Source organism: Vanellus vanellus (assembly GCF_965231255.1).
Source record: "Vanellus vanellus genome assembly, chromosome: 5".
Taxonomy (NCBI): domain Eukaryota; kingdom Metazoa; phylum Chordata; class Aves; order Charadriiformes; family Charadriidae; genus Vanellus; species Vanellus vanellus.
In genome coordinates this window covers 7436140-7461647 of record NC_138910.1, presented here as the reverse complement: position 1 = coordinate 7461647, position 25508 = coordinate 7436140, and the positions used below count along the sequence as shown (strand labels likewise).

At 44.2% G+C, this 25508-nt stretch overlaps 1 protein-coding gene across 1 annotated transcript in view; it reads left to right on the top strand.

The window, feature by feature from the left end:
• The window catches only part of THSD7B (thrombospondin type 1 domain containing 7B), a gene marked incomplete at its 5' end in the record, with an annotated part of 282468 nt that overhangs the window by 166705 nt on the left and 90255 nt on the right, over nucleotides 1-25508 (top strand). Inside the window, 2 exons of the mRNA XM_082484447.1 lie at nucleotides 4205-4399; nucleotides 10294-10557. Of these exons, the coding sequence (XP_082340573.1) occupies nucleotides 4205-4399; nucleotides 10294-10557 (459 nt within the window). The remainder of the gene's footprint in view (nucleotides 1-4204; nucleotides 4400-10293; nucleotides 10558-25508) is intronic.

The window sequence follows — 25508 nt, the reverse complement described above, 5'->3', positions numbered from 1 at the left end:
GGGAATCAATATTATAATTCAAAACCCTTTATCTGGCAGTGTCCTGTTATTAGCTGTTTCTATTCATGTTTGTGTCCATTTTAAATGCTGCAGAGATGGTAGAAATCACGCAGTATGACTAGGAGGGATTTATCATTACTCTGTGATTTTTTTATTCCCCCCCTCAGTGCATAGGGTTGCAAATGGACTGCATTTCCCCTCCGGTGCTATCCCACTTAAAAAAAAAAAAAAAGGAGATGTTGACATAGCAGAAATGGCTTTGCGGTATGAGTTTATTTAAAACCATTGTGACAGAACTGAGGATTACGGGGAAATATTTTTTATGCAACATAAACCACACATGAGCCAAACCAATCAGTAGTTTGAAACCACCAAGGATAAATAATTTTACTAACTTTCCTGAAGCTCCACCGAAAACAAATTCGTCTCATTCTGTTTCCAGAAGTGCCGATATTTGAAATTATTTTTCTCTTGTAAGTTAAAACTAAATTAACTAGGAAGTAAGTTTGCAGCAGGCAGAGATGAGGCGACTAGTTCCTGACCAAACCACGGGAGTGCATCTGGCAGCTCTGCTGCTTCCTGTCTGGCCCTTCTCAATCCATTAAAACGCCCTAATGGGCATTTGTTTCATTGTTTAATTTATTTTAGCAGTTCGTGCTGCTCACCTCAAACATAGTGTAAGCATGTGGAAGAAACCTGCCGTTTCTTATGACTGACGGGCTGTAAAGATCAGGCCCATGAAGCTCAGGCTTTTGAAGACCATTCAGCTCAAACTGAAGAAGTCATGCATTGACATCGACTTGGAAGATGCTTGCAGGCACTTGAGTGGAAATGAATTGGCTCCTAACCTGACTGAAATGCATCGTACTGCTCAGGCCAGTCCGAGGAGGTGTGGGTTTGAGGTGTGGAAGGCTACCAGATGTTCTTGGCTGGCATTTTATTTTGTACATGTAGAACAAGAAGTGCTCGCTCTCCCAGCAAAGTGACGCAACTGCCAGTTGGGTCACCAAAGAGGTGCTCGTCTGGGCCACCAGCTTGGTAATAACACCGTTGGCATTGATACGTGTGAAAGTCCAGAGCAGTGGGAAGCAAGTGGAACGTTTGCTCTTTAGGTAGTATTTTAGGCATCAAAAAAAGTTTTTTGGATTCCTTGCTTTTCGACCTCTGACTTCTCTCCTTGCTAACACTGAGGCTTTGTTGTTCTGTCAGGAATGACCTGATGGAGTTACTGGGATCCACGCTTCTAAAAATTCATAAAGTAGAGAAGAGAAGCGATTCTGTATTTTCAGCCACCCCTAACCACCTCACAGGAGATACTCCTCATCTCCTCCTTAAGGTCTTATGTCTCTTACTAGACTAGCCATTATATTATCTTCTTTTCAATTCCTTCTTGTCTCTATGCTTATACATGCATAATCCACTATATTATTTGTTGGTTTAATTTAACTTTCCTCTACCCATCTTTATTATTACCACTAGTTTCTTTAAGCTCCATGATCTCTGTCTAATATTTGCCCTGATCTCATATGTCCGTATATATCCATCACTTTAAGCATCCAAATTGCCTTAGCAAACTCTGTGAATTATTTGTATGCTTAAAATTAAGGACATTTGTGCAGAAGATCGGGCCATTAGACAATAACTCATTGCAGCGTGGAGCGTCTGCTTTAACATCGATATTGAGAAGTTCCATCATTTGTGTTGCCATTAATAAATGTCGGGAATGACTTGTGGTCTTCTGTCGGATAGTAGTAAACATTGCAACAGGATGGTTTATTATGCGATTGCAAATATTGCTTCACGGGGCTGGCGGCGCGGGGTATCCTTCACTTCCCTGCAGACGCTGGCGGGCGTAGCGATGCTGAGAAGATGGTTTGCGTACGCTTGGCCGTGCTTCACGTAGGCGTGTTTGTGTTGCCCAATCTTTGGTGTCCTTGCTGAAGGTAATGAGGCTACGCAGACCTTAGGCATCAGAGTCTCTTACTTGTTTAACCTTCCTGGAGAGGGCGATTACCCCGCTTTCCCGAACCGAGTGGTGACCTCTGTCCTCGTGCTGTCGTAATTGAGAAGGGGAACGTCTCCGAATTTCTGACTGCCGGAGTTGAGCGACAGAAAGGGTCACAAGGATTGAAAGTGAAAGGCAAGGATCAGCAATTTAGAGGTAGTTATTAATATGCTGATTTACTGTCACTTCAGTCTAAAGAGACTTTTAACAATTGCTTGCCTTTCGCACGCTCTTCAAAATGCTGATTTCCCTCCCTAGAAATCTAATTACATTTTAATAAGATATTTTTTTCATTTCCAGGTGGTTGCCAACCCATCCCTTGCTCCCATACAGTACTGTAGGTAAAAACTGAAAATCATGCGTATTCATTGCAAAGTTACGCCCCAGTAAATCCTTTAACTGTAAGAAAACAGAGCGTTATTTTTCCCTTTTTCTTCGTGCACTCCTGGTTACGTTAAGTGCTGGCAACAAGGAAAAATATATGCAGCCTCAAAAACCTGCATTATTTAGGAACCTCCATAAAATAATATCACAGGTTGTTAAAGTTAAATAATAAAATCTGGATTAAATCGCTTCATCTTCTGTAGCTTTATGATACAATGTGTGGACTTGCCTGAAAGCAGAGCACCTGACATGACTAAACTCTTGAGGCCAAATTCAATTCCTAACTCTGTCCCTGACTTTATTACTTTAATCAAGTCACGACCTATCTTTGCTTTGGTTAACCTACAATGTAGGATATAAATAACCTATAAACTTGGAGATTTGGTGAAAATTAATTATTATTAATGAAGTGAAAGACTCCATGATGTGCAGGCTATTTTTATTTATTATAATTACTTATTATTAATTCACTGAAACTTTAGCAAGTTTTATTATAGGCTTCCTGTGATTCAGATTTATACATTAATACTTCTGTCCTCCATCATGGCTATACAGTGCCATTATCCACCCTGAAAAATTAATCATTACAGTCCAAAAAAGGACAGGGGTGAAGGGCATTGACCTAAAATAAAACGGGGGGGAAATCAGTGCATCTAAGTCCTGGGCTGTGCTCTTGCAAACCCTGCGTGACTCTTGCCTGGCCCCAAAGGCATCTACGTCCAAATTCAGAGACCTCAGCCCCAGCCTGACCCTGTGCCTGCTGTTTCCTATTCCCGTGGCCCAGTCTCAGAGAAAGCTTTGGGCGGGGGACCGGAAGACCGCATCGCGTTCGGCTGTGGGCTGCAGCCTTGCTGGTGCTGTGTGTGAAGGTAACACTGGGTACGTGCGCGGGGGCTCTGCCTCTGCCCATGTGCGAAGGCACTTCAGGTCGGATGGAGCTGGGCAGAGTGACCCTGTCCTCAGCTGAGACCCACAGAGCAGTTGGGTTTTTGTGTTTTTTTTTTTTGTTTTGTTTTTTTTTCTGTTAATGGATCCATTCAGTAGTGCTCTTATAGCGAGCTATTGTGCACCGTAAAAGCAGGCTTCAGGTAAAGTGCCGCAGCCCCTTTCTGTCATGGCTACGGGCTGAACACTCATGCCTTTCCTCCTAAACATCTCCGTTTATGCGAGAGACTCATGTGGCCAGAGAGAGGGAGAGCATGAGGGGTAGCACAACATTTAGGGAACTCAGTTGGGAGGGGGCAGACCCGGTGCTTACACCTTCCTGCAAGAAGCATCGAGCGGTCGGAGCTCAGAGGTCACCTCTCTGTATGGGCAAGCTGCTCAGACAGTTGTTCCCTTCATCTGAAATACGGAAAAGATGGTAGTTTTGGAGAAGGAAGCTTTGTTATTTATTTTTAATTTTTTTTTTCCCCACTTTGAAGCAGTTTCAGTTCTGTGGGTAGCGTGTGCATCACAGCTTGGGAATCCTGCCCTCGACCACTTTATGGCACAGAGCTGCAGTATTACATCTTTTCTTTTTTGATCGTACAATGTATCACTGGTTAAACTGTTGACCCAACCCTTAAAATGACCGCCTTCTTGAGGCTGTTGAATTGATATCGTTGTTTAGATAACACAGTGCTCAAACAAGAATGTGTCATTATGGTTTTGTGAAGCTTCTAGCACATCTTTGAGTGACTCATGAATAACGACCTAAAACTTTACCCTGTTAACCCAGGAGAGTGAATCTCGCATCGCACACAAGTACTGACTGCACGGAGTACAATACACTATATATAACAATATAAAGATTTCTGTACCTTTACTTTTCAGCTGTCACGTGCTTGTCGGAGTACAACAACTCTGCCGATGTTGGTGACTGCATGCGGTGGGCAGGAGCTATGCCGTCTCTAGTACAGGAGTGTCTCGTTCCCTGCAAAGATGACTGCACATTTACCCCCTGGTCTAAATTTACAGCATGCTCCTTTGGCTGTGAATCAACTAGGAGTAGGAGACGGTCACTCACAGGTATAGTCTCTTATAATATTTATCTGACGGTGATACTTGCGAATAATGCCTCTCAGAGGCTGGTGGACTGGCATTGGGGTTTTGGGAAAATCTAGACAGAATAAGGATCATCCTTAACTGATTTTTGATCTGATACTGATCATTACCTGCTTTATGCACTCACATTTTGGTATGAGAATAATGCAGAAAAACTCAGTGGTGGAAAGCCGGTTTTAGACACAAACTGAATAAAACAGTAACTATCACAGAATCATAGAATGGTTAGAGTTAGAAGGGACCTTAAAGATCATGTCGTTCCCACCCCCCTGCCATGGGCAGGGACACCTCCCCCCAGCCCAGGCTGCTCCAAGCCCCGTCCAGCCTGGCCTTGAACACCTCCAGGGATGGGGCAGCCACAGCTTCTCTGGGCAACCTGGGCCAGTGCCTCACCACCCTCAGAGTGAAAAGTTTCTTCCAAATGTCTAATCTAAATCTCCCCTCTTCCAGTTTGAAGCCATTCCTCCTCATTCTATCACTACATGCCCTTGTAAAAAGTCCCTCTCCAGCTTTCTTGTAGGCACCTTTCAGATACTGGAAGGCTTCTCTGAGGTCTCCCCGGATCCTTCTCTTCTCCAGGCTGAACAACCCCAACTCTCTCCAGCTTATCATCATAGGAGAGGTGCTCCAGCCCTCTGATCATTTTTGGGGCCCTCTTCTGGAGTTGCTCCAGCATGTCCATATCCTTTTGATGTTGAGGGGTCCAGAGACAGATGCAGTACTCCAGATGGGGACTCACAAGAGCAGAGTAGAGGCGCAGAATCACCTCCCTTGACCTGCTGGCCACACTGCTTTTGATGCAGCCCAGGATGCGGTTGGCTTTCTGGGCTGTGAGCGCAGATTGCCGGGTCACGTTGAGCTTCTGGTCCCCCAAGACCCCCAAGTCCTTCTGTTCAGGGCTTTTCTCAATCCATTCTCCGCCCAGCCTGTGTTTGTGTTTGGGATTGCCTGGGCCCACGTGCAGGACCTTGCACTTGGCTTTGATGAACTTCATGAGGTTTGCACAGGCACACCTTTCCATCCTGTCTGGGTCCCTTTAGATGGTATTCCTTCCCTCCAGAGTGTCAACTGCACCACACCGGTGTCATTGGCAAGCTTTCTGAGTGTACACCCAATCCCACTGTCCATGACACTTGCAAAGATTTTAAACAGCACTGGTCCCAGTACTGACCCCTGAGGAATGCCACTCATCACTGGTTTCCACTACACTGAGCCATTGACCGCAACTCATTGATTGCGACCGTCCAGCCAAATCCTTATCCACCGAGTGGTCCATCCATCAAATCCATCTCTCTCCAATCTAGAAACCAGGGTGTTGTGCAGGACAGTGTCTAAAGCTTTGCACAAGTCCAGGTAGATGACATCTGTTGCTCTTCCCTTATCCACCAATGCCTTAAACCCGTCACAGAAGGCCACCAAATTTGTCAGGCACGATTTGCCCTTAGTGAAGCCATGTTGGCTGTCACCAATCACCTCCTTGTTTTCCTGCAGGACGATCTGCTCCTTGATCTTGCTGGGCACAGAGATGAGACTGACTGGCCTGTAGTTCCCTGGGTCTTCCTTGTTTCCCTTTTTAACAATGGAGGTTATGTTTCCCCTTGTCTAGTCAGGGGGAACTTTAATGGACTGCCATGACTTCTCAAATATGATGGCTAGTGGCTTGACATCTTCATCTGCCAGTTCCCTCAGTACCCGTGGATGAATCTCATCAGGTCCCATGGACTTGTGAACCATCAGGTTCCTCAGATGGTCTCAAACCTGTTCTTCTCCTCCAGTGGGCGGTTCTCCATTCTTCCAGTCCCTGCCTTTGCCTTCTGCAACTTGGGCAGTGTGGCTAGAGCACTTGCCGGTGAAGACCAAGGCAAAAAAGTCGTTGAGTATCTCAGCCTTCTCCATATCCCAGGGGACCAGGTCTCCCCTTTGCTTCTGGAGAGGGCCCCCATTTTCCCTTGTCTTCCTTTTGTCACTGACATACCTATAGACACTTTTCTTGTTGCCCCTGATGCCCTGGCCAGATTTACCTCTGTCTGGGCTTTAGCTTTCCTAACCTGATCCCTGGCTGCTTGGACAATTTCTCTGTATTCCTCCCAGGCTCCCTGTCCTTGCTTCCACCCTCTGTAGGCTACGCATTGTGCAGTTTTATCTGATCTGGGAAGCATGCAGCAAATATATGCACAAGAATAAAAATCTGTGTGATTTTCTGTTTAAGACTGTTGAAATCTGGATGAAGTTTAAAACTGGGAGTTTTGTACTCAGCAGTATCCAGTAGTTCCATAGGGCAAATTAATATAATGAATAAAGAAAAAACAGTATCGTTAAAACAGTTTTGTTCGATCTTTTATATGTATTCGTTAAACACTCCAGCTCAAACCATTTCATTGAGCAGTCTCCCATACTTGCTGTCGGGGTTTGTTATTGTTTTATTTGAATGCTGCCCAAACTGAAAAGCTTTAAAACTCTGAATAGTTTGGAACTGCTTGTTTTGGTAGGAGTTGTCTCCACCCCCCTCCAGCTAACTCAAATCAAAATGAATTATACTGTTTTCAGAAGGTTTACAAGAAATTTACTGTTATTGTTATCCTGAACACTCACATCTTTTCTTATTTCTGTGTTGTGTTTGAGAGCTATGGTGTAGCTGGCTTGAGTTTGCTCCGTTAATAGGGGTGAAACTTCAAAGACTTCTACTATGGAGTAAAACACTAACGTTGCTGTAAGAATATCTGCTGCGATAATGCCTGGGAACTGAATGGCAGCAAAGTATGGTGGCTACCACTGCTCCTTTCTTCTCCTCCTTTCTTCTAGACTCACTTGTACCTGGCTGCACGGCTGTCTTGTTTTTCAGTTTGTTACTGTTGGAATGATCCAAGTTTTTAGTAACTAACAATTACAGTATACAGATGTAATGGCTTCAAGCTGCCATTCGTCAGTATGGCTCATTAAAAGATAATGATTTCCCTTTTAAATAAAAATCATTATTATACAGCGCTCTATTGTTTCTGCCAAAAGGTGTATTCTGAAATGTTCTTTCAAATAAGTGGACCAAAACCAGTTTCTGATACTCAAGTTTTGATGGCTTGTCTCCTCAGCCGCACTGCGTTTGTGACCAAACACCACCAGTCTCTCCCATAGGACCTTGCTGGGTTCCCTTCTTACTGCCAGGAAGGAGCTCATGGTCTCAGCTCCCAGCAAAAGCGCCCTCAAAAACAAGTGGTGAACATGCCATGGGTGTCCCAGGTGGTGGTGGGGTGGGGACAGCATGACACCACAGAGAGCAGCGAGGGAGGACCAAATCAGATGTCGGTTTTGGTTTGACCACGGTTCAAAAGGAGAAGTCGATGAGATTAGTGTTTGACCTGTCTTTGCATAAAACTTCGTGGAAATTGGAGCTGGCCAAAAGTCTTGAAAAAATCTCATCCATGTGAAACAAGGTCTCGCCAAAGACTTAAGGAAAGTGCAGTTTGGGCAGTCCTTCGTGCTGTTAAGACTCCTTTATCCGTTTGTATTTCACCTTTCTGTAAGCGTGCTTGAATTGTACCTCCTTGTTCATCACTGCGCATGTCTATGCTCAAGTGAATGCTTCGGCTTCATTATAGGAGTTCATTAACAATGTCATTTACTGGGAATCTGCTAATTGTTTGCTAAGCATTTGCTTGCCTCCCACTCAGTTTTTAATAGTATTATTCATTTCACTTTGTAAGTAATCATAGACTCTAGATATAAAATTAGTCATTACTTAAGAAGCGAAAGATTTATTACAGAACATATCAAAATTCAAAGTCATTATAATGAAAACACAATTTTTAGGTAAGTCTTCAATTAATTAATAGTCAGTTAATTCACAGTACTATGGATACAATGCATTTTCTGTAGGAAGGTGTATTTTTAATCTTTCATATAATTTTTATGTACAGTATGTACTACCTGATAATATTTAATATTTATAATATTTGTTAGTGTTCAGAAATTTAATTTGAAAAAGCAGATACTATTTAATTGAAGCATTCACATCCTTGAAAATTTTGGCCGTGGTATTTTTTAATAGTAATTTCTAAAGCGGTCTGTGAAGATGATAAAAATATCGGCATCACTACTTCTAAAACAATTTCTGTGTGAAGAGTATGGGATGAATGTCACTTTTGCCCTCAAAATAGGGCTTTCATAGCAACTTCATTAGAGGGAAGATTCCTGCAAAACAGATGGCAGAGCAAGTTGGAAAAAAAGCGTCGTATAAGTGTGAGATTATGAGCATCCTTACCTGTGCCTGATGTGCTTCATGTAATAATGGAAAAATACGGGCAAGTCCCAAATTCCCATGTTTACTAATATAATGCAGAACGTACAGCTGTACATATACGCTGAGTTTGTGGCTTCTGTCAGCTCGTCAAACATAAAATGCTGGAAATGCCGCTAGAGAGCTCCCAATCTATTTAAATCTATTTCCTTTAAGTATGTGGACTTGTCCTTCTTATACCTTACCTGATTTTCCTCATAAATGATATATATAAAAATATAAAGATGCTGGCACTATTTGATTTCTTTGTGTTTATTATCCCTTTGTGCTGGCAAACTTTACATTTCCCAGGACTCCGGAAATGCAATTTTGAAAGAGCTGGGGCTTAAAGGGCGGTGGTGTTAAGGGTCTGCAGTCGGTGCCCTTCTCTTTGGAGACTGACGACAGCCACCTTGTGCTCCTGCGGACGCGCGGTGAAATGACTCTTGGTTCCACGCTAGATAGAGGGTTGTGGGGTCATAAAACTTATTTTTTTTGGTTTTTAGTATCTGATTTGTGTGCAATACCAAAGAGAAAACATTTCTTTTGGGATCGAAGCTTTCAAAACTTTTGGCAAAAGTATTTTTAGCGCGTCCGAGATCCCCAAGGAACATTTTGAGGGTGAGCTACAGGTGCGGTTTGTTAGCGAAGGTGAATTCTCCCCTTCTGTGCAGATGCCAAATGCAAAGACATTCCCGAGCTGAGCCGGCATTAAGATTGCTCCACCTCACCTCGGCTAACCCACGCCAAGAAAAGCACTGGTTTTACCTTTAGAGGCTGTATGCCGAATTTTGTTCCCCGGAGCAGCTGTAGGGCTGCAGGGAGCGTGGATTCGCTTCTTTACATTCTCTCGCCTTGTACCGGGGACCTCTTCTCCTGCCTAGAAGTCCTCCAGGAGCAGGGCACGGAGAGGGCAGTAGCAGAGAGCCGTACCACCGGCTCCTTTGAATGCCACCGCCTCCTGAAGCTCCTGAAAGATCTGTAAAGAGCCTTCTTTTAAAACCTGCCGAAGGAATAGAGCGAAAGAAAACATTAAACCAAATATAACCATTGAAATGCTTTCCAGCCCTAATAATTTACGGCGGATTATCTTTTCTGTTTTCTTCAGAGCGTGGTCTGTGTGCGGAGTGCATCTGTAACTAATTTGCAAAGTAGCCTCAAAGAAGAAGTTGTGGCTAATGTAGAGGCCTCTGGAAGTTGTCCTGGCAACCATTGATTGTGAGCAAGTAGAGACAAACCAATCAATTTATTTTCGTCAGATAATTAGAGAAAGATGATATTACATAAAATTACAAAGCGTTTTCTGGGCAGGCCGTTACTAGAGTAAGACTTTGCATTTTGCTCCTTGCCCTGCCCATCAAAACAGTATTTCCAAGTTCTCTGGTTGCCCGTGGAGATAAATACCTTGTCCTTGCACTCCAGAGCACTGGCAGCAGCTAATAGATGCTTCGGAAACATTCCTGGATATTAACATTCAGATTGTCTTGGTTCTAATGCGTTGACTTCATGCAAGTATAAATAATATGACGTGTTGTTATCAAAAGTAGCAGATGTTAGGCTAACGAACGGATTTCTGTGGTTGGAACAGGGCGAAGCAGAAAGCGAGACAAATGCCAGAATACAGAAGTTTATCCTCAAGTTGAAACAGAGCTGTGCCCCTGCGAGGCGTTTACCTCCCAGCCCCACGGAAACTGGTCCGACTGCATTATCGGAGGAGGTACATCCGAGCCGCAGTTGGGAGCGCCATCCCCCGGAGATGCCAAGGAGTGCGGCGAGGGTGTGCGGCTGCGGGCTATCGCCTGTTACGATAAGACCGGCAGACTGGTGGAACCATCTCGCTGTAGCAGTTCGGGTAAGGAGATTTAAAAAAAGCGCACAACACGTGTAAATGGCTCTGCTGCTGAGCACGGTTACCCACTCAACAGTTCATTTTGGAGCCTGTCGTAGGTGTGTACCCATTTACTTGCTGGAACAGCTTTCACAGGGTTGCTGTGACTGTTGAACACCATTCTTATCACTATCAATACTAAGGTTTTGCTCAGTATTAAGGGTCTGCTGGCATTTCTGCAATGGAAATGAAGTATAAGAGGGCTAAAGTCGGCTTCGCTGTCAGAATACCAGAGGCGTTTCTCTCATTTGTCTTAAAATCCCATAAAAACGTAGGAAAAAGAGAAGCTATATTTCAGTTAGCAGTTTGTTTGAAGATATTTCCTACTTCGGCTTTTCCTTGCTTGTAAATTTTTATTCCCTTTCACTCAATTTGGAGGTGTTCGTACTCAATTCGGAGGTGTTCATGTTTTCACTGAAAGATTCGGGAATTTTCTTGAGGCAATCGTATTTCATTAGAAAAACCCTGTGATGTCACCTGCCGTCGCTCCTGCCCAGTACACATGGCTTCAACAGCCAGTGGTCTCATCCTTGCGACTTCGTGCCAGTCTCAAGCTCAAATTGATACCCAGCATATAGCCCAGTGTCGCTGCTTGCCGGGGCTCTGGGCTGTGGTTCTGTCCGCTTATATTTCGCATACAATCCAGTAGCCTACATCAAACAGAAATAGGGCAGAATTAGAAGTCGAGCAAGCGGGAAATGTCATTCCATCTGGATATTTTCTCCCAGTTTCCATGGTTTGCAGTTTATGGTAATCATTACACTAAACCAATTTACAGACAAAATCTTAGGAGCAAATGCTGTACCCGTGCTGCCCCCAAACCACTAATGCTCTCTGACTTCCAGTCAAAAAAAAACTTAGGACGCCACACGATGGGATGCAGTAGGTTGGAAGACTGCGGGTGAGCTATATGATGGGAGAGGGAGAAATGATGTCTCAGGAGGAGATTAAGTAATACAACGGGAACCGTTAATGTTGCAGAGTATATAAGGGAGCAGAGAAAGAATCGGGGCTGCTCTGTGGAGGGTCTTCAGGCCGAGGATCAGCAGCCTGAGCTGCATGTAATAACAGGAAAAAGAAACCCACCCTAATGAAGTGATTCAGTCCTGGAGTGCTTTCCTCTCGCAGCTGTTGATGGCTGTTCCAGCTGGCTGCACGGATTCATGAAGCAGCTTTCCGTGGTTTGTGTTTCGACAATGTGCTGTTGTACCAATTGATTATGCCTCTGTGGCCCATGAAGGAGGAATGCTATACCTTTCCCCCACAACATTACCTTTTCTTCTGCAAAAAGGGAGCTGTTGGGTTTTGAAAGGGGCCTGTGCCGTGACTTGCTTTTTTGAGATACTCGGGGGTTTTTATCACAGTTAAAAAGAGGAGGTTGTCTGTGTGGGGGGCTTTTCTGAATAACCTTGAAGCCTGTTTTCTGTCAGTGATATTTATGTGGCATTTTTAATGGTCCGGCTTCTCTTAGGGAGGTAGTAGGGAGTCGTAGCTCAAGGGGATCATTGTTGGCTTTCTCGTCTTCAGCTTTTTAGCTGAGCAGCAATGAATTGCAACCCGGCCCTGGCACAGGAGCCATGTCAGAGGCTGGAGGGGGGGTGAGTACCATACAGTGGAGCCCTATCCTCCTTTTATGGAGTGCTCTGAAGACCTTTAGGTTTGGAAGCGGGATGTAAAGGAGGGAAGAGGTGTGCCCCATAGGAGTTCCCCTAAGGGTGAACTATGAATCTGCGGCCAGACCCCTCTTTGTTAATATTCATCGCTACCCAGTGGTGAACACCTTCCCGTTCCCTGCAAGGTGAGCGGGAAAGCAGTGTTGCCTCGGCCTCCAGAGGACATGGATATTTCGGTGACTTTGGGTGTACAGTGCCCAAAAGTGGGCAGAAAGCTCCGTAGGCTCCACTTCCATCGCTTGGGACCTGCCTTCCAACCAGAGCAGTTAAACGAAGATAAGCCTGAGATTTATGGGCTCTGGAGCTGGGAGCTTTCAAAATGCACTTCTGAACACAATATTGAATTAGTGATAGAAACAAATCATTATGCAATTAATAATTAGCAGAATGTTATTCAATCATAATAAAGAAGAGCAAATTACAGAAGCGTGCAGAATTGCTAAGCCCTGAGAAATTATTCATGATAGGTTTTTTTTGAGCAGCTCAGTTTGTCTTGTTCGCAATTAATATCAGGTGACCTTTTGACATTTCCTAGCTGACCATATTTATGGCTAATTAAGGCTCTGCCTTATATATTGAATGCCAATCACTGTGATAGCTAGGCATTGTTCTTGCTTTATGAGCTGTGCGGGTAAGCGTGTTCCTCTTCTCTTTCTTTCCGGTCTTTTGACTTCTCTTTGTTCCCTGGTCTTTTCCTTTTGCAGGGCAGTGCGAAAGGAAAAGTTCCTTTCCCTTGAACCAGGACAGGAGTGAGAAGTTATAAGACTTAGACCTCGGTTCTTTGCTAGGTCCCTTTGAAGAACTTTTACAGAGTGTAGAGAGACAGATGTAAGGATGCAAACTTTGCCTTAGAAGTAGATTTAAGTTTGTGTCAGACTTGATAATGCCATGAGGACAAGGTATGGGACAAGAAAAGTGGCATAGAATAGAGTAGGTCTGTCTGTAACTTTCCTCAAGAACAAGCTCTGGGCTCTTGTCTGGGCTCTTTTCGCTTTCCCCGACTGAAACCTGGCTGTTGATCTTACCGCTTCAGTAGGGTTTCGTTCACTCGTGTCAATGTCACCTATTATGTGAAGGTATCATAGTTATCAAGTGAATATACCGTGAGTTTGAGTCTAATGTAGAAGTTGACCCCTGCTCAGAGAGGTTCAGGGTCTGAGGCCCTCATCTTACACTGAGTTTTGTGCGCAGTTCTGCATTGGCCACTTGGGGAAAGAAAAGACGAACCAAAAAATACTGAAGGCTGTTCGTCTGTGTTTTTCAGCAGTCTGGGCTCCAACTCTCCCAAGCCCATTATCTGCAAATATATAAGCCCTTTAAGCATACCTTCTCAACACATAATGGGTTTTCTCCCCATTAGTGTAGTTGCCACATACACAGTACCCGAGGTCCAAAACCAGTGAAGACAAAAGCATTCCAGCTGTGCCTTAATGGAAACGCGCTACTAGCTTGCCTGGTGGTCTCTAGTTTCTTCTGTCAGGACCCGAGTCCTGGGCTGGAGAGACCTCTGCCCTGACCCGGCACAGCTGAGCACAGCTTGTGTGAATGCTTTGAGTCAACTGTGGTGGCTACACAGGTCGCACCTCGACTAATTTAGCCATCCTCACTGCAGTTCAGTCTTGGGTTAGCTCGTGATTATATATTAGCTATGACAAGCTTAAAAATATAAATCCCAGGCTTTTCTGGATTTTATTCCTTTCTATACCAAACTGATGTCCAGAAAAAACACACTGTAGCTTTTTTTTTAAATGACTGGCTTTTGTGATTAGTGTGCAGCTTTACTTTAGTGATGTCGTCATTTTTGTTGACGGCCCATTCAATAAGCTCAAGAAAGGAGTGACCTGCAGTTTCCAGATTAAGCTAATTCCTTTTTCCCCAGAGTTGGCTCACTCTTCTTTTCCTTCCTTTAATTTGGAAATACAATTATGAAATTATGGATAGAGGTAACTATCGCTAACTATGTTACGAAAATGTGATTGATAATTTGCCTCAGTTTGTCTTCCCATCAGAAGACTGGCTTCTATTGTGTTCAGCTCACCCCTAGTCCAGAGGGCCTCTGTTCTCTGGCTGGCATTTGGAGCATCCTCTTTGCATGTGAAATTGTCCTCTTAACTGCAGTTCATCCGCTTCTCCATCTGTCATCTGAGTTCCTTGTACTATTTTTGAATTTTCACCTCCTTTGTTTTGAATTATTTCATGTAGTTCCTTTGCCTCTCTTTTTTGTGTGCTGCGCCAACAGGGTTTTTTGGGGTTTTTTGTTTTTGTTTTTTTTTTTTTTTTTAATCTTAGAGGAACACAGGGTGCCTCATCTGTTCCAAATCAAAGGCTGGAGATTTCTGTGCTCTTGCACGGAGGTTCTGCTTTTGATCCAACGAGCAATTTATGGAAAGCAGGAATTTATGAAGAGCCCTTACACTATTCAAATTCTGCTGTGCTCGCAACAACAGGAACCTGGAAGAAAGACACAACGGACAAATAGATCCTGGCTTTAAATCACAGAGCGGTTAGCTTCAACCTACAGTCCCCTTAAAAAGCTGTAATTATCTCTAAATTTATGAAGGGCACGGCAGGGATGCTCGTATACCTCCTTACTCTCAACAGTGCAGTGTTTTGTTGTATGTGGTTTAGTTGCGGGTGGGCAAATCAAAGAAGACGGGGGTTGCTCAGAGGGTCCCCCAGCACCTCCTGATGCAGGGGTGTCACTCTGTCCCTCCCAGTCAGGTCGATGTAACACACTACTGGGAATGCTGCTGGCGAGGTCACTCCTTGAAAATGTCAGCTTTAATCCCAAACGGGTGGGTTGGGCAAACACAGGCACCAGGAGGAGTTAAAAACTTTGGTGATGTGAAAACTCATAGCTTTTGTGGTTGTTGGAAGGATGTTCCCTGCTCAGAGGCACATCAGGGCAGCGTGTGCCAGCAGTGACAGTGCTGCTTCTGTCCTGAACGCGTCCCCGGCGTTGAGAGATTTAGGACAGTATGGAAAGGTCATGGATCAGGAATTTCAACTCCTCCTGCACAAAACCAGGTAGTATCAAGTCTCATGATATTTGATTTTCTGAAAGGTCAGCCCAGAGTAGTGCTGTATTTCTACTGGGGCATTCCTCTGGGCTTTACGCTGCCGTACGTGAAAGCCCTGGCCACCAGCTTGACCGACATTGCATGACCGACCTGTGAGGTAACACAAGGACCTGCTCTGAAACTCTGCGGTGTCATTTGAGGAGAAAATGAGCTATTTCCAGGGAGCTTTTGATCACTAGATTTTAATAATCTTTCTGCAAAATTACATTTGTGTATGTCAAAAAACTATAAGCAGAGTTTAATAGGTTAAAGACATATGACCCCAGTTTATGGTCGACTGATAGCAAACTTACCTTTCCTACAAGGTAACAATTTTGGGGAAAAAAAAAAAAAAATTGGAAAAGCTACGTTGAATAAATGCCTGTTTATTTTTGGAAGTCTGTCTATTCTGGCAGTTGCTGTGGTATACGTTTTTCCATATCTGATAAGTTTTATTTTGAAGAAGGAAATTGTTGCAGAAACGCCTGATTTTGTTTTGAAAAATCTTCAGAAATAGAAACTTTTCTGAATGGGAGTTTCACCCCTGTTTTCGAAAATATTCCTAAGTATTTAATTTCAGTCTTAGTCTAAATGAAATTTTATATTGAAATTCCCTTTTCTTAGCACAAACCATTAATTCCAGAATCCAACGCATTTTAGTTTTAAGTGGTTTCCGTGCTTCCGTAAACAGCATCCTACAAACGTCTTATGGATGAGGCATCATTTCCGGAGGCCTCGTTCTTGACAGCCTCGTTTCTTTTCCAAGGAAAACGGGCAGCCCTGCCCAGGCTGTCCTCTTCCCAGCTCCGGGTCTCACGCGCGCCAGCCTCGGGATGCCTCCTCCTCCCTAAAAGCGTGGGAGTAGTCTCGGCACTGTTGATTAATGATAACATACAGACCCTGTGCTCAGACCACCCTACCCTTCCTTTGGCATTTGGGTTTAATTAAATATTACAATGCTCCTGTTTCTCTCTGTGGTTTCTCCTATGTGTCTCTGCGGTATATCTCTCTATGGCCTTTTTATTGCAGAAAAATGACTGTATTACTTACCAGGGCAAAGCTTTTCAAAGACTTCTTGAAGAAAAAGTTTCAGCTAAAAGCTCACCTTCTTTTCTGCCTATTCCGTCCCCTGGCATGGGAATTAAGGTTGGGTTTGGATCACAGGTGGCTGAAAAGTGTTGCCAGCTGCAGCCGGGGCTGTCCTACCCTCGCGTTCCCGGTTCAGGACTCTTCAAAGCCACTGTCGCCTTTTGACTCGTTTTCTGCTGTCTCAAAGCTAAATAGCTTCTAAATTTAGCCCCGAAATCCCGCCTGGGTTCTCCTCTGGACCTCTCGCCGACGTTTCTACGCATCTCCTCGGGTGTGCAGTGGCACTCTTAATTACGGCTGTGGCTGCCAGGGGAGCTGTGAGCACAGAAACAGAGCCCGTAAAGGACCTGCCCTCCATTTCTTGTTTAACCACAGGTTTTTTACAGATTGCTCTCGTAACAGTGCTCAAAGAACGTTGATTTATTCCCTATCTTTTCCCTGCCTTTTCTCCGAAATCTATTCGCCATAAGAAAATTTGGCCACAGTTCTTCTTTCCTGGGTGTTGAAAGACTTATCAAATGAAATTGGATCACAAGACAAGCGTTCAGACATCGCTGTTCTCGATGTTTTTCTGGCAATGGAATCAAAGGTAAACAGCCATCAAAAAAGTGATTTCTGAATGGGTCAAACTGGCTATCACAGAAGCTTATTTAAAGTGAGGTAAGACTTCCCCTGAGGCATTAGTACATAGAAATGCACATTCTTCTAGATCTCTGTCTTCTGACAGAAAGCAAGCACGCATCTTATGAGGAAATATTTAGAGGTTTAGCTATTTGAGCAACATCGTCTCTAGGTGCTGCATTTAGTTCTAGAGATGTCTGTTGCTACTCCTTGGCTCTAAATATAAATCTTTATAGCCTGTCTTTTTGCCCAAATTTCTTTGATGCTTTTGGCTGCAATCCGTAAAATGACCCTTTTGAAGAGGCGAAAATACCAGCCTATAAGGAATGATTTTTTTTTTTTTTACTAACCTCAAGCATGCATTCCTTTGTTTGACGATCACCATCAGCCTCCACTTGCCGGACCACCTCTGCCCACCCTTACTTGTGGCCGTGCCTTTCGCTTCTATTATTAGGCTCAGTCAGTTTGTCTCTGTTTTTTGACAGGATGATTAAAGCTCTTCCGTGGGAGTTGGGAATGTTCTTAGTGTAGAAAGAGTAACTCGGTGTAGAAATAGTCTATCGGAGGGTCAGGAGAGCTTCGATGGCAAGTTAATGCACTTGGCGATCTGCTGCCCCGCTTTCTGCAATAGGCTACGGTAAGAGTATCTCTTTGAAATGCGTCCCGTCTCTCCGGCTTTAATAACGCGTTTGTCACAAATACGGCCCGTTATGAAGCAAGGCTCTGATAAAATGTTACCCTACAAAGACAGATTTAGAATTAAGGGTTTTCTCTCCCTATGTGCCATTCCATTTAATACGTTATGTTAGAAGTATGCAGAAATACTGTTTTAGCCTAAGCCTTTTCATGAATTATGTACTCTGGTGTTCAGACCTCTACATTTTTCCCGCCCATGGGGAACTTCATGATTCCTTTGAGAGATGTGTAGCTTTACTGGGAAGTGACATGTACTGGTGGTAGTTCACAAGATTCCTCTCGTGTCTTACGTGGGGTTTTTTTCAATGTTTTTTAACGTGGTTGCTTTTTATACAGCTCTGAGGAGCAGGACTTGCAGTCAAATAAATGGATGACAAGTAATTTTTAAACGGACAGTCACAATTTCCTATCTTTACTGCTGGTAGTGAGCCCTGTGCCAGCTAGACATAGTAGCTGTTTTAGTGGGTTCCAGTGAGAGTTAAAGGGTTTCACACCTGACATAGAATCATAGAATGGTTTGGGTTGGAAGGGACCTCAAAGATCATGTCGTTCCAGCCCCCCTGCCATGGGCAGGGACACCTCCCACCAGCCCAGGCTGCTCAAAGCCCCGTCCAGCCTGGCCTTGAACACCTCCAGGGATGGGGCAGCCACAGCTTCTCTGGGCAACCGGGGCCAGTGCCTCACCACCCTCAGAGTGAAAAGTTTCTTCCTAATATCTAATCTAAATCTCCCCTCTTCCAGTTTGAAGCCATTCCTCCTCATCCTATTGCTACATGCCCTTGTAAAAAGTCCCTCTCCAGCTTTCTTGTAGGCACCTTTCAGATACTGGAAGGCTTCTCTGAGGTTGCCCTGGAGCCTTCTCTTCTCCAGGCTGAACAACCCCAACTCTCTCCAGCTTATCATCATAGGAGAGGTGCTCCAGCCCTCTGATCATTTTTGGGGCCCTCCTCTGGAGTTGCTCCAGCATGTCCATATCCTTTTGATGTTGAGGGGTCCAGAGACAGATGCAGTACTCCAGATGGGGACTCACGAGAGCAGAGTAGAGGGGCAAAATCACCTCCCTTGACCTGCTGGCCACACTGCTTTTGATGCAGCCCAGGATGCAGTTGGCTTTCTGGGCTGTGAGTGCAGATTGCCGAGTCATGTTGAGCTTCTGATTCCCCAACACCCCCAAGTCCTTCTGTTCGGGGCTTTTCTCAATCCGTTCTCTGCCCAGCCTGTGTTTGTGCTTGGGATTGCCCAGGCCCATGTGCGGGACCTTGCACTTGGCCTTGATGAACTTGAATTTTGCATGGGCCCACATATTCTGAATAAGCAACATCATGCGTGTCTGTCTACTTGTACGGAAGAAGAGTCCAACAAAAATAAGAATTCCCCTTTTTGCACGTAGGCCGGTGTCTGAATAAAATGAGCCGACTGCCAGAGCAGAAATGAGTTTGCTGGAGCACTGCATGCAGCGATAACGTTAGCATGAAAGGGGGAGATGGGCACGTAGTGGGTATCTTTTAAGATGCCTGATGTAGTCTGCTTGATCAAAGAATGTGGGAGACCAACTTGGAAAACATAGCAACAGCTGAATTTAGAAAATTTGAGGAAATGAGCCTGAACTAGGAAACGTGGATAAAATTAAACTTCAGCTCAGTCTGCTGTAAGGATTATCATAACCATATTGATGAGTAACTGAGAACTTATCCTACCCTAGTCTGTTCCTCGGTCTGAGATAAACTTTGAAATCTCTCTGTCTTCCAAGGTTTGCAAATGAGGATGGTGTAAATTAAATCACCGAGAGCCTACTTTGCAAAACTTCTAATATCCCTCACTACAGACAGAGATTCCCTCTGTGAAATCTTGGATCTCATTTGTATTTGGTAACGTGGAGGAGTGACCATTAAAAATCGTATTATTCAACAAGATTGCATCGCTTTCTGCTTCTGTCGGAATTCATTGAAGTCCCCCAGCAGAGGAGATTGAACTACACAACCAGAGTGCTCAAAGTCACGGTGCAAAATTGAAACAAAAGTCTATCAGGAATTCGGTACATCAGTACTCTGTGCTGGGGCCTGCTAACGTCACAAAAATGTCCTATTTCCATCTCAAGGTTTTCCATCATTTAAATGAGTCGGGCTGCTCTCCCCGTGCCTAAGCTGCGGAAAACCAGGACTGTTCTCTTTTTTAAAACCTTGTTTCCATCAGATGTTTTTTCTAGTACGGCTTTATTTAAGAAGGTCAGACGCCTTTGTGTCCCTGCCTCTGTAGCAAGGTGACCTCTGATAGCTCCCCGTCCCAGCAGGCTGGACCTCGCGGCAGCGACCTGGCCTTCGGGAAAGCGCTCACAGATCTTCCGAATGTCGGTAATGGCTAGTGGCAGCTTTAAAACGGCTCCGGTATAATTAAAGTGTGTAGTTAGGTTTCTCATTTAGCGTCGATGAGACTTGTAGGAACTGAGGCAGTGTATTGATTTAAATGCATTGATCGGAAGGGTCACGGTGTCACTCGCCTCCCATGGCGGCGGGGGGGGGGGAGGCTGCGGAGGTCGCGGCGGGCCCGGATGCTTCTCCCTGCCCTTCCAATGCCCGTGTGCCCTGCTCCTGAACAGGGGCCCTTACGCTTGGTAATACCTCTCGAGTTTGCAAATTAAAGTACTAGGAATGCATATTTAAAGAAAAAAAAAAGAAGTTTTTTTTTTCATGTCGTTATGAGCCATCTTGGTGGTATTAATTGCGCATGGATCTGATCGCTTTGTGTTCCTTCCTTCTGCAGAGTCATCTGGTGGTTTATTTTGTCTGAACTAAGAGCAGTATTATAATGCGCAATACGTGGTAATTACCGGGCTCATAGAATCACACAAGGAAAGGCATCAGCGTTTCCCGTTCTGTAAAATGGAAACTGTTGTGTTGCTGTCTGAGGGAAGATGCCTAATTGAGGCTTGTCTGTGTCTTGGGGTCGCAGCTTGGCAGCTGAAATGAGGTGGCATATTGTGTTGACAGTGCCTAACGTCGTATCTTTAGAAACTGGCAGAAAGATGCTCTCCGCAGAGGGCCCCAAACTCTGAAATTGAGTTTCTTAGTGTGCTCCAGCAGAGCCTGAAACCATTGACCTTCGGGCCATATATGATTTACTGATGGGGGCAGATATTTTTGGTGACATTTGGCGGCAGCGTTCTCCCAGCGATGGACCTTTGGCTCTGGAAGATGCTTCCCGCCTGGTCCAAATTGCCCAAGTCTATATTGATCTTCAGAGCGCTCTGCAACGCACATCTATTTTCAGAGCTACTGTGCAATTGGGCCTCTGAGAGAAGTCAGATGTAGAAGGAGAATTTGATGGTCTGTGGACAATTTAATTTTTTATTCTTGATGTATTGTGGAAGTGTGTTCACTTCCACAAAGGGGAAAAAAAAAATCTTATTTTATTATATAAATCCCGTAATAATAATAAAAAAAGATAAACAGTCTCATGTTTGTTTAAAAAAATCTGCTTTTACTATGAATTGAGTAGCCTGAAGAACATATATGCTCAACTATTCATAATAAAGTACAGTGGGATGAGTTTCTGTCCTGATATACCGAAGAAGAGGACACTGACAAAGGAAAAAAAAGCTACTCGGTGTTGTTTGGACAAAGCAGATGATTTTCCCAGCGGCAGGGTGACGAGCAAAGTCTATAGAGAAACAGAGCTGAGCTGCTCACCTAGCTGCCCTCGATGCCGGTGGATGATTTTTTTATTTAAGTAAGGTCTGTCTTAAGACGTCAGGGCTCCCGAGCAGCCAGCCCAGCCCTCCACTGCGGGGAAGCAGCCCCGGGAGGAGGGGGGACCATTTCCACAGCTGGTTGGGGATCCAGGACAGATTTGTGCAGTGGGTTTCTGCATCAGAAGTTCCCCGCGAGATGAATGTCCGCTGTGAAGTCCTGTTTGTTTACACTATTTATTTGCACTCAGAAGGCAGCAGACGAACCTCTCTTCTCCAGAAGAGTTCTCAGCTTGTTCTGCAATCTGTTACAAGGAATGTGCTAATTAATGGAAATTTCCTTATTTAGTTAAAAGATTAAATATATCAACTCTTAGGGTTGGCATGCAACTCAAAGTGTAAGCTTGCAAGTTCTTTAAGGAAGAAAGCTGTAATGCAAAATGAAAAGAAATTAGGAATCATAATGCAAAGTCAGCATCAACCCAAATGCCTCCTCAGAATTTATAGGGACTGTGAAATTGAGCAATAAAACCAACCTTTGGATGAATTTCAATAACAATAATGTTGAGTTAAACTTACCAGCGTTTTTTACAAGTCCTCTCTGGTCTATTTAGAATCTATAATCAGTCTGCTACGAGATAACGAGAGCATGTGCATCTTTGTTGAGAAGAGCAAGTGGAAATAAATGAGCTAAGGGTCTATTATTTGAGCTTTGCGAAATATTTGATGTAAAAGTTATTTTTGCTGGGTTTTTCAGTTGTGCATCTACTGAATGTATTCATTAGATTATCTCTTAAATTTCCCAGCTAGCAAACTAATAATGCATAAAATCTCTCAAATCCTTGCGTATTAGAAAAAAAAAAAAAATTAAACATTTGTTCCGTGGCAATATTACATCCTTTTCAGATGCAACTGAAGTTGTTAGCAACTTTAAGACTGCCAGACTTATTCTGCTTAGTTTCCTCCAGTTAATAGTATTCTCCCTTGAAGGAGGATTTAAATATTTTGACCTGGATTGCTTAGGATGACGTGCTCCCCTTGTATCTCCCAAGCTTCTGGAGCCTTCGGTCGTGCCATGTGGCCCATGGCCGGTGGCTGCCTTATCTGCAGCACGTTGGGAAAGCTCCAACCATAGATCTGTGATCAGCTGGTGGAATTTGTCTCTTAACCGCAGTCTATGCTCAATCCTAAGTTTTAACCTGAGTTAAAACCCGAGGTTTGCTTTGTAGGAGATCCCAAGGCTTCAGCTGAGCAGGATCGGGCCAACCAAGTGCCACGGTCCACCAGGTCTCCTTTATAAAGTCTTTAGCTATTAGATGTTTAGCACCACATGGATTTACTGGCGTTATTCTACATATTTCACAGTCAGTAACCAAATGAATGTAAATATTAATTACAAAATGAATTGATTTTTTTTTTTCCTCTACCTTTGGTCTGTGTGATTAGAAACATTTCTTCTCTGTCACTGTCCACTCTGCTGCTGCCTTGTTTGTTAAGGGGTGATCTCTTTTAGCCTGTGGACTCCAAGGGGATTTACTGGTGCTATTACCAGTGGCAGTTGCGGTGATGCACAGAATTGTCCCTCTCGTGGCAATGACCTTGGGTTTTATGAAGCACCTCAAGGTGCTTCTAACAAGGGTAGAACTGCTAGAAGTTTGTTAATTGAGGTGATGAAATACGTTAGAGAGGATACAAATGAGTTTAAAGCCAATTCAATTAGAAGTGCGCCTGTTTCCAAAGCTGCTGGAGAAATGTTGTTTATTTTTGAATCACTTTTAAGGCTGCCTCTTGGAATCCGGTTGGCGCTGTTGTTTAACGCTGTGTGCAGACCTCGCACCCGCAGCAAATTTATCATTTGGAAGTGCAACAACCAGGCGGACGCCAGTGTCTTACGTTAGCTTGTAAACCTACTAATCACCCGCTTCTCCCGCCACGGTCCGTTTGCGAATGTAGAGGGGGACACGGAAGGACACTGCGGCCCCTCGCTGGCTGTGCCTGGGGTGATATGTACGGCGTCGTGGGTAGGTGGGAAAGAAGTTGTGCTCCTGCAAAACTTCCTCCCCCCAGTCCTCGGCGCTGCAGTGCAATCCACAGCCTCTCCGTGCTTCTGCGCCGCCGATGCCCACCAGCCCATCCTCCAGCTGCCTCCCACTGCCTTGGCTCTTTTGGGCTGCCCAGTAAAAATAAGACAATAACGGTTTCTACACCGTGTCTTTGAGCCTTAACCTCTGACGTCCCCCGGGCCATCATCCTCACTTTATTAATCTCCCTGCGATTGCTCCGTCTCTTGGGCTGCACAGAATCATAGAATCATAGAATCATAGAATCAGTGAGGTTGGAAGGGACCTTTAAGATCATCAAGTCCAACCGTTAACCTACCCTGATAAAAACACCACCACTCCTAAACCATGTCCCTAAGCACCTCATCTACCCTTTTCTTAAACACCTCCAGGGATGGTGAATCCACCACCTCTCTGGGCAGCCTATTCCAATGTTTAATAACCTTTTCAGTGAAAAAATGCTTCCTAATATCCAATGTAAACCTGCCCTGACATAACTTGAACCCGTTTCCTCTTGTCCTATCACTTGTCGCCAGGGAGAAGAGGTCAGCTCCCATCTCTCTAAAACCTCCTTTCAGGTAGTTGTAGAGGGTGAAGAAACGAGAGGAGTAACGGTTGCTGTGTCATGTGTTTGAGCCTTCCCAGTACCTCCTGTGTAATCTGTGGGTGCTTTGTTTATTATAGACACTTTAGGGAAGAGACTCCATTTGAGGCTTGTAGAGCAACGAGCCCATTGTTCTTAATGAATAAATAGTGGTAAAATGAACTGTGCAGCCCAGGTCAATGCATTTGTTCATCCCATCAGGTTGGCAGCGTCTCAGTAGTAAAACAATAGCACTTAAACATAGGAGAAGCTTATTTGATCATCCAGCTCAATTTTTCCTGCCAGTTCAGGACTATTCCCAGTAGTATGTTTCGAAGTGCCTACCTAAATATCCCGTGCACTGGTGTTTCTGTTGCTACCTCCGGTGACATCTGTGTGTGCAGCTCCAGCTCTGCGGCATTCAGGAACCTGCTGTTGGTTCAGGTAGGACAGAGCCTCTCACCTGTTGTTTCTAAGTTAAATGAGCTTTATTTTTATGGTATTTGAGATTTTGAGGAATAATAAAAAAAAAGGGGGTTAAAGGAAGCTTCAAGAAATAACATAAGAACACATGGAAAGCAGGCTGAGCAGGGCTGGGGAGAAGAGGGCAGCTTTTTCCATAGAAAGTCTTGGAAACTCAGCTTGGAATTTTTGGTACCAGGTTCTGCAGAGGAGAGAAAAATGGGGAATGTGATGGATGAGTGAGATGTTTAAGTCTGGCACTGACAAAACCAGCAGTGTAAACTGGTTAGTCTCCCCAAGCTGAGCGACAGTAACTCAGAAATGTGTTTATGCTGTTTCCTTTATTCATATTCTGTTATGGTAAGAAGTTATTTCTCTGGATAATAGCCTGAATGTAGAATTCTTTATTAGTAGGTTGTTTTAATAGCATATCTCCCTTGTTATTTTTTTGGTTTGTTTTGTTTTGTATTATGCGCTGTGCCAATGCTACAAATAGTAGGATTACCGTGGGTATCTAAACTGAAGTCTTTTCAGCCCCCTGACAATGGCAAACCGTTGCTGGGCTCCTACAGAGGAAAACAAATATCCCGTTCTCATAGGCAACGGATGAGCTGAGTACAACATTATATACTAGTTTCTCATAAAGAGATAGCCGCAAAGGCATTCTGTATCTGAGCAGAGGGGATACATCACATGAAGATTTTTGGAGGAAAATTTTTGTTGAATGAGCTCTTTGATCCATGGGTAACTCAGCATAGGGTTAACCTCAAGTGGTTGGTAGAAGAAATAATGGCAGCCTGGGAGAAGAGCTTGAAAGAAAGTTATGTTCCCATTTTGATTCCGTTGCGTTGTTCCATATGGAGAATTGGCTTCCTCTGGGCAGTATGGTAATTTAATGCTCTATTAGCTGGCCATTATTTGCTTATACTTAATGTAATTTAGAAATATGGGTGAAGAAACTCAAAAAGTAATGAGCCGGGCTCTTAG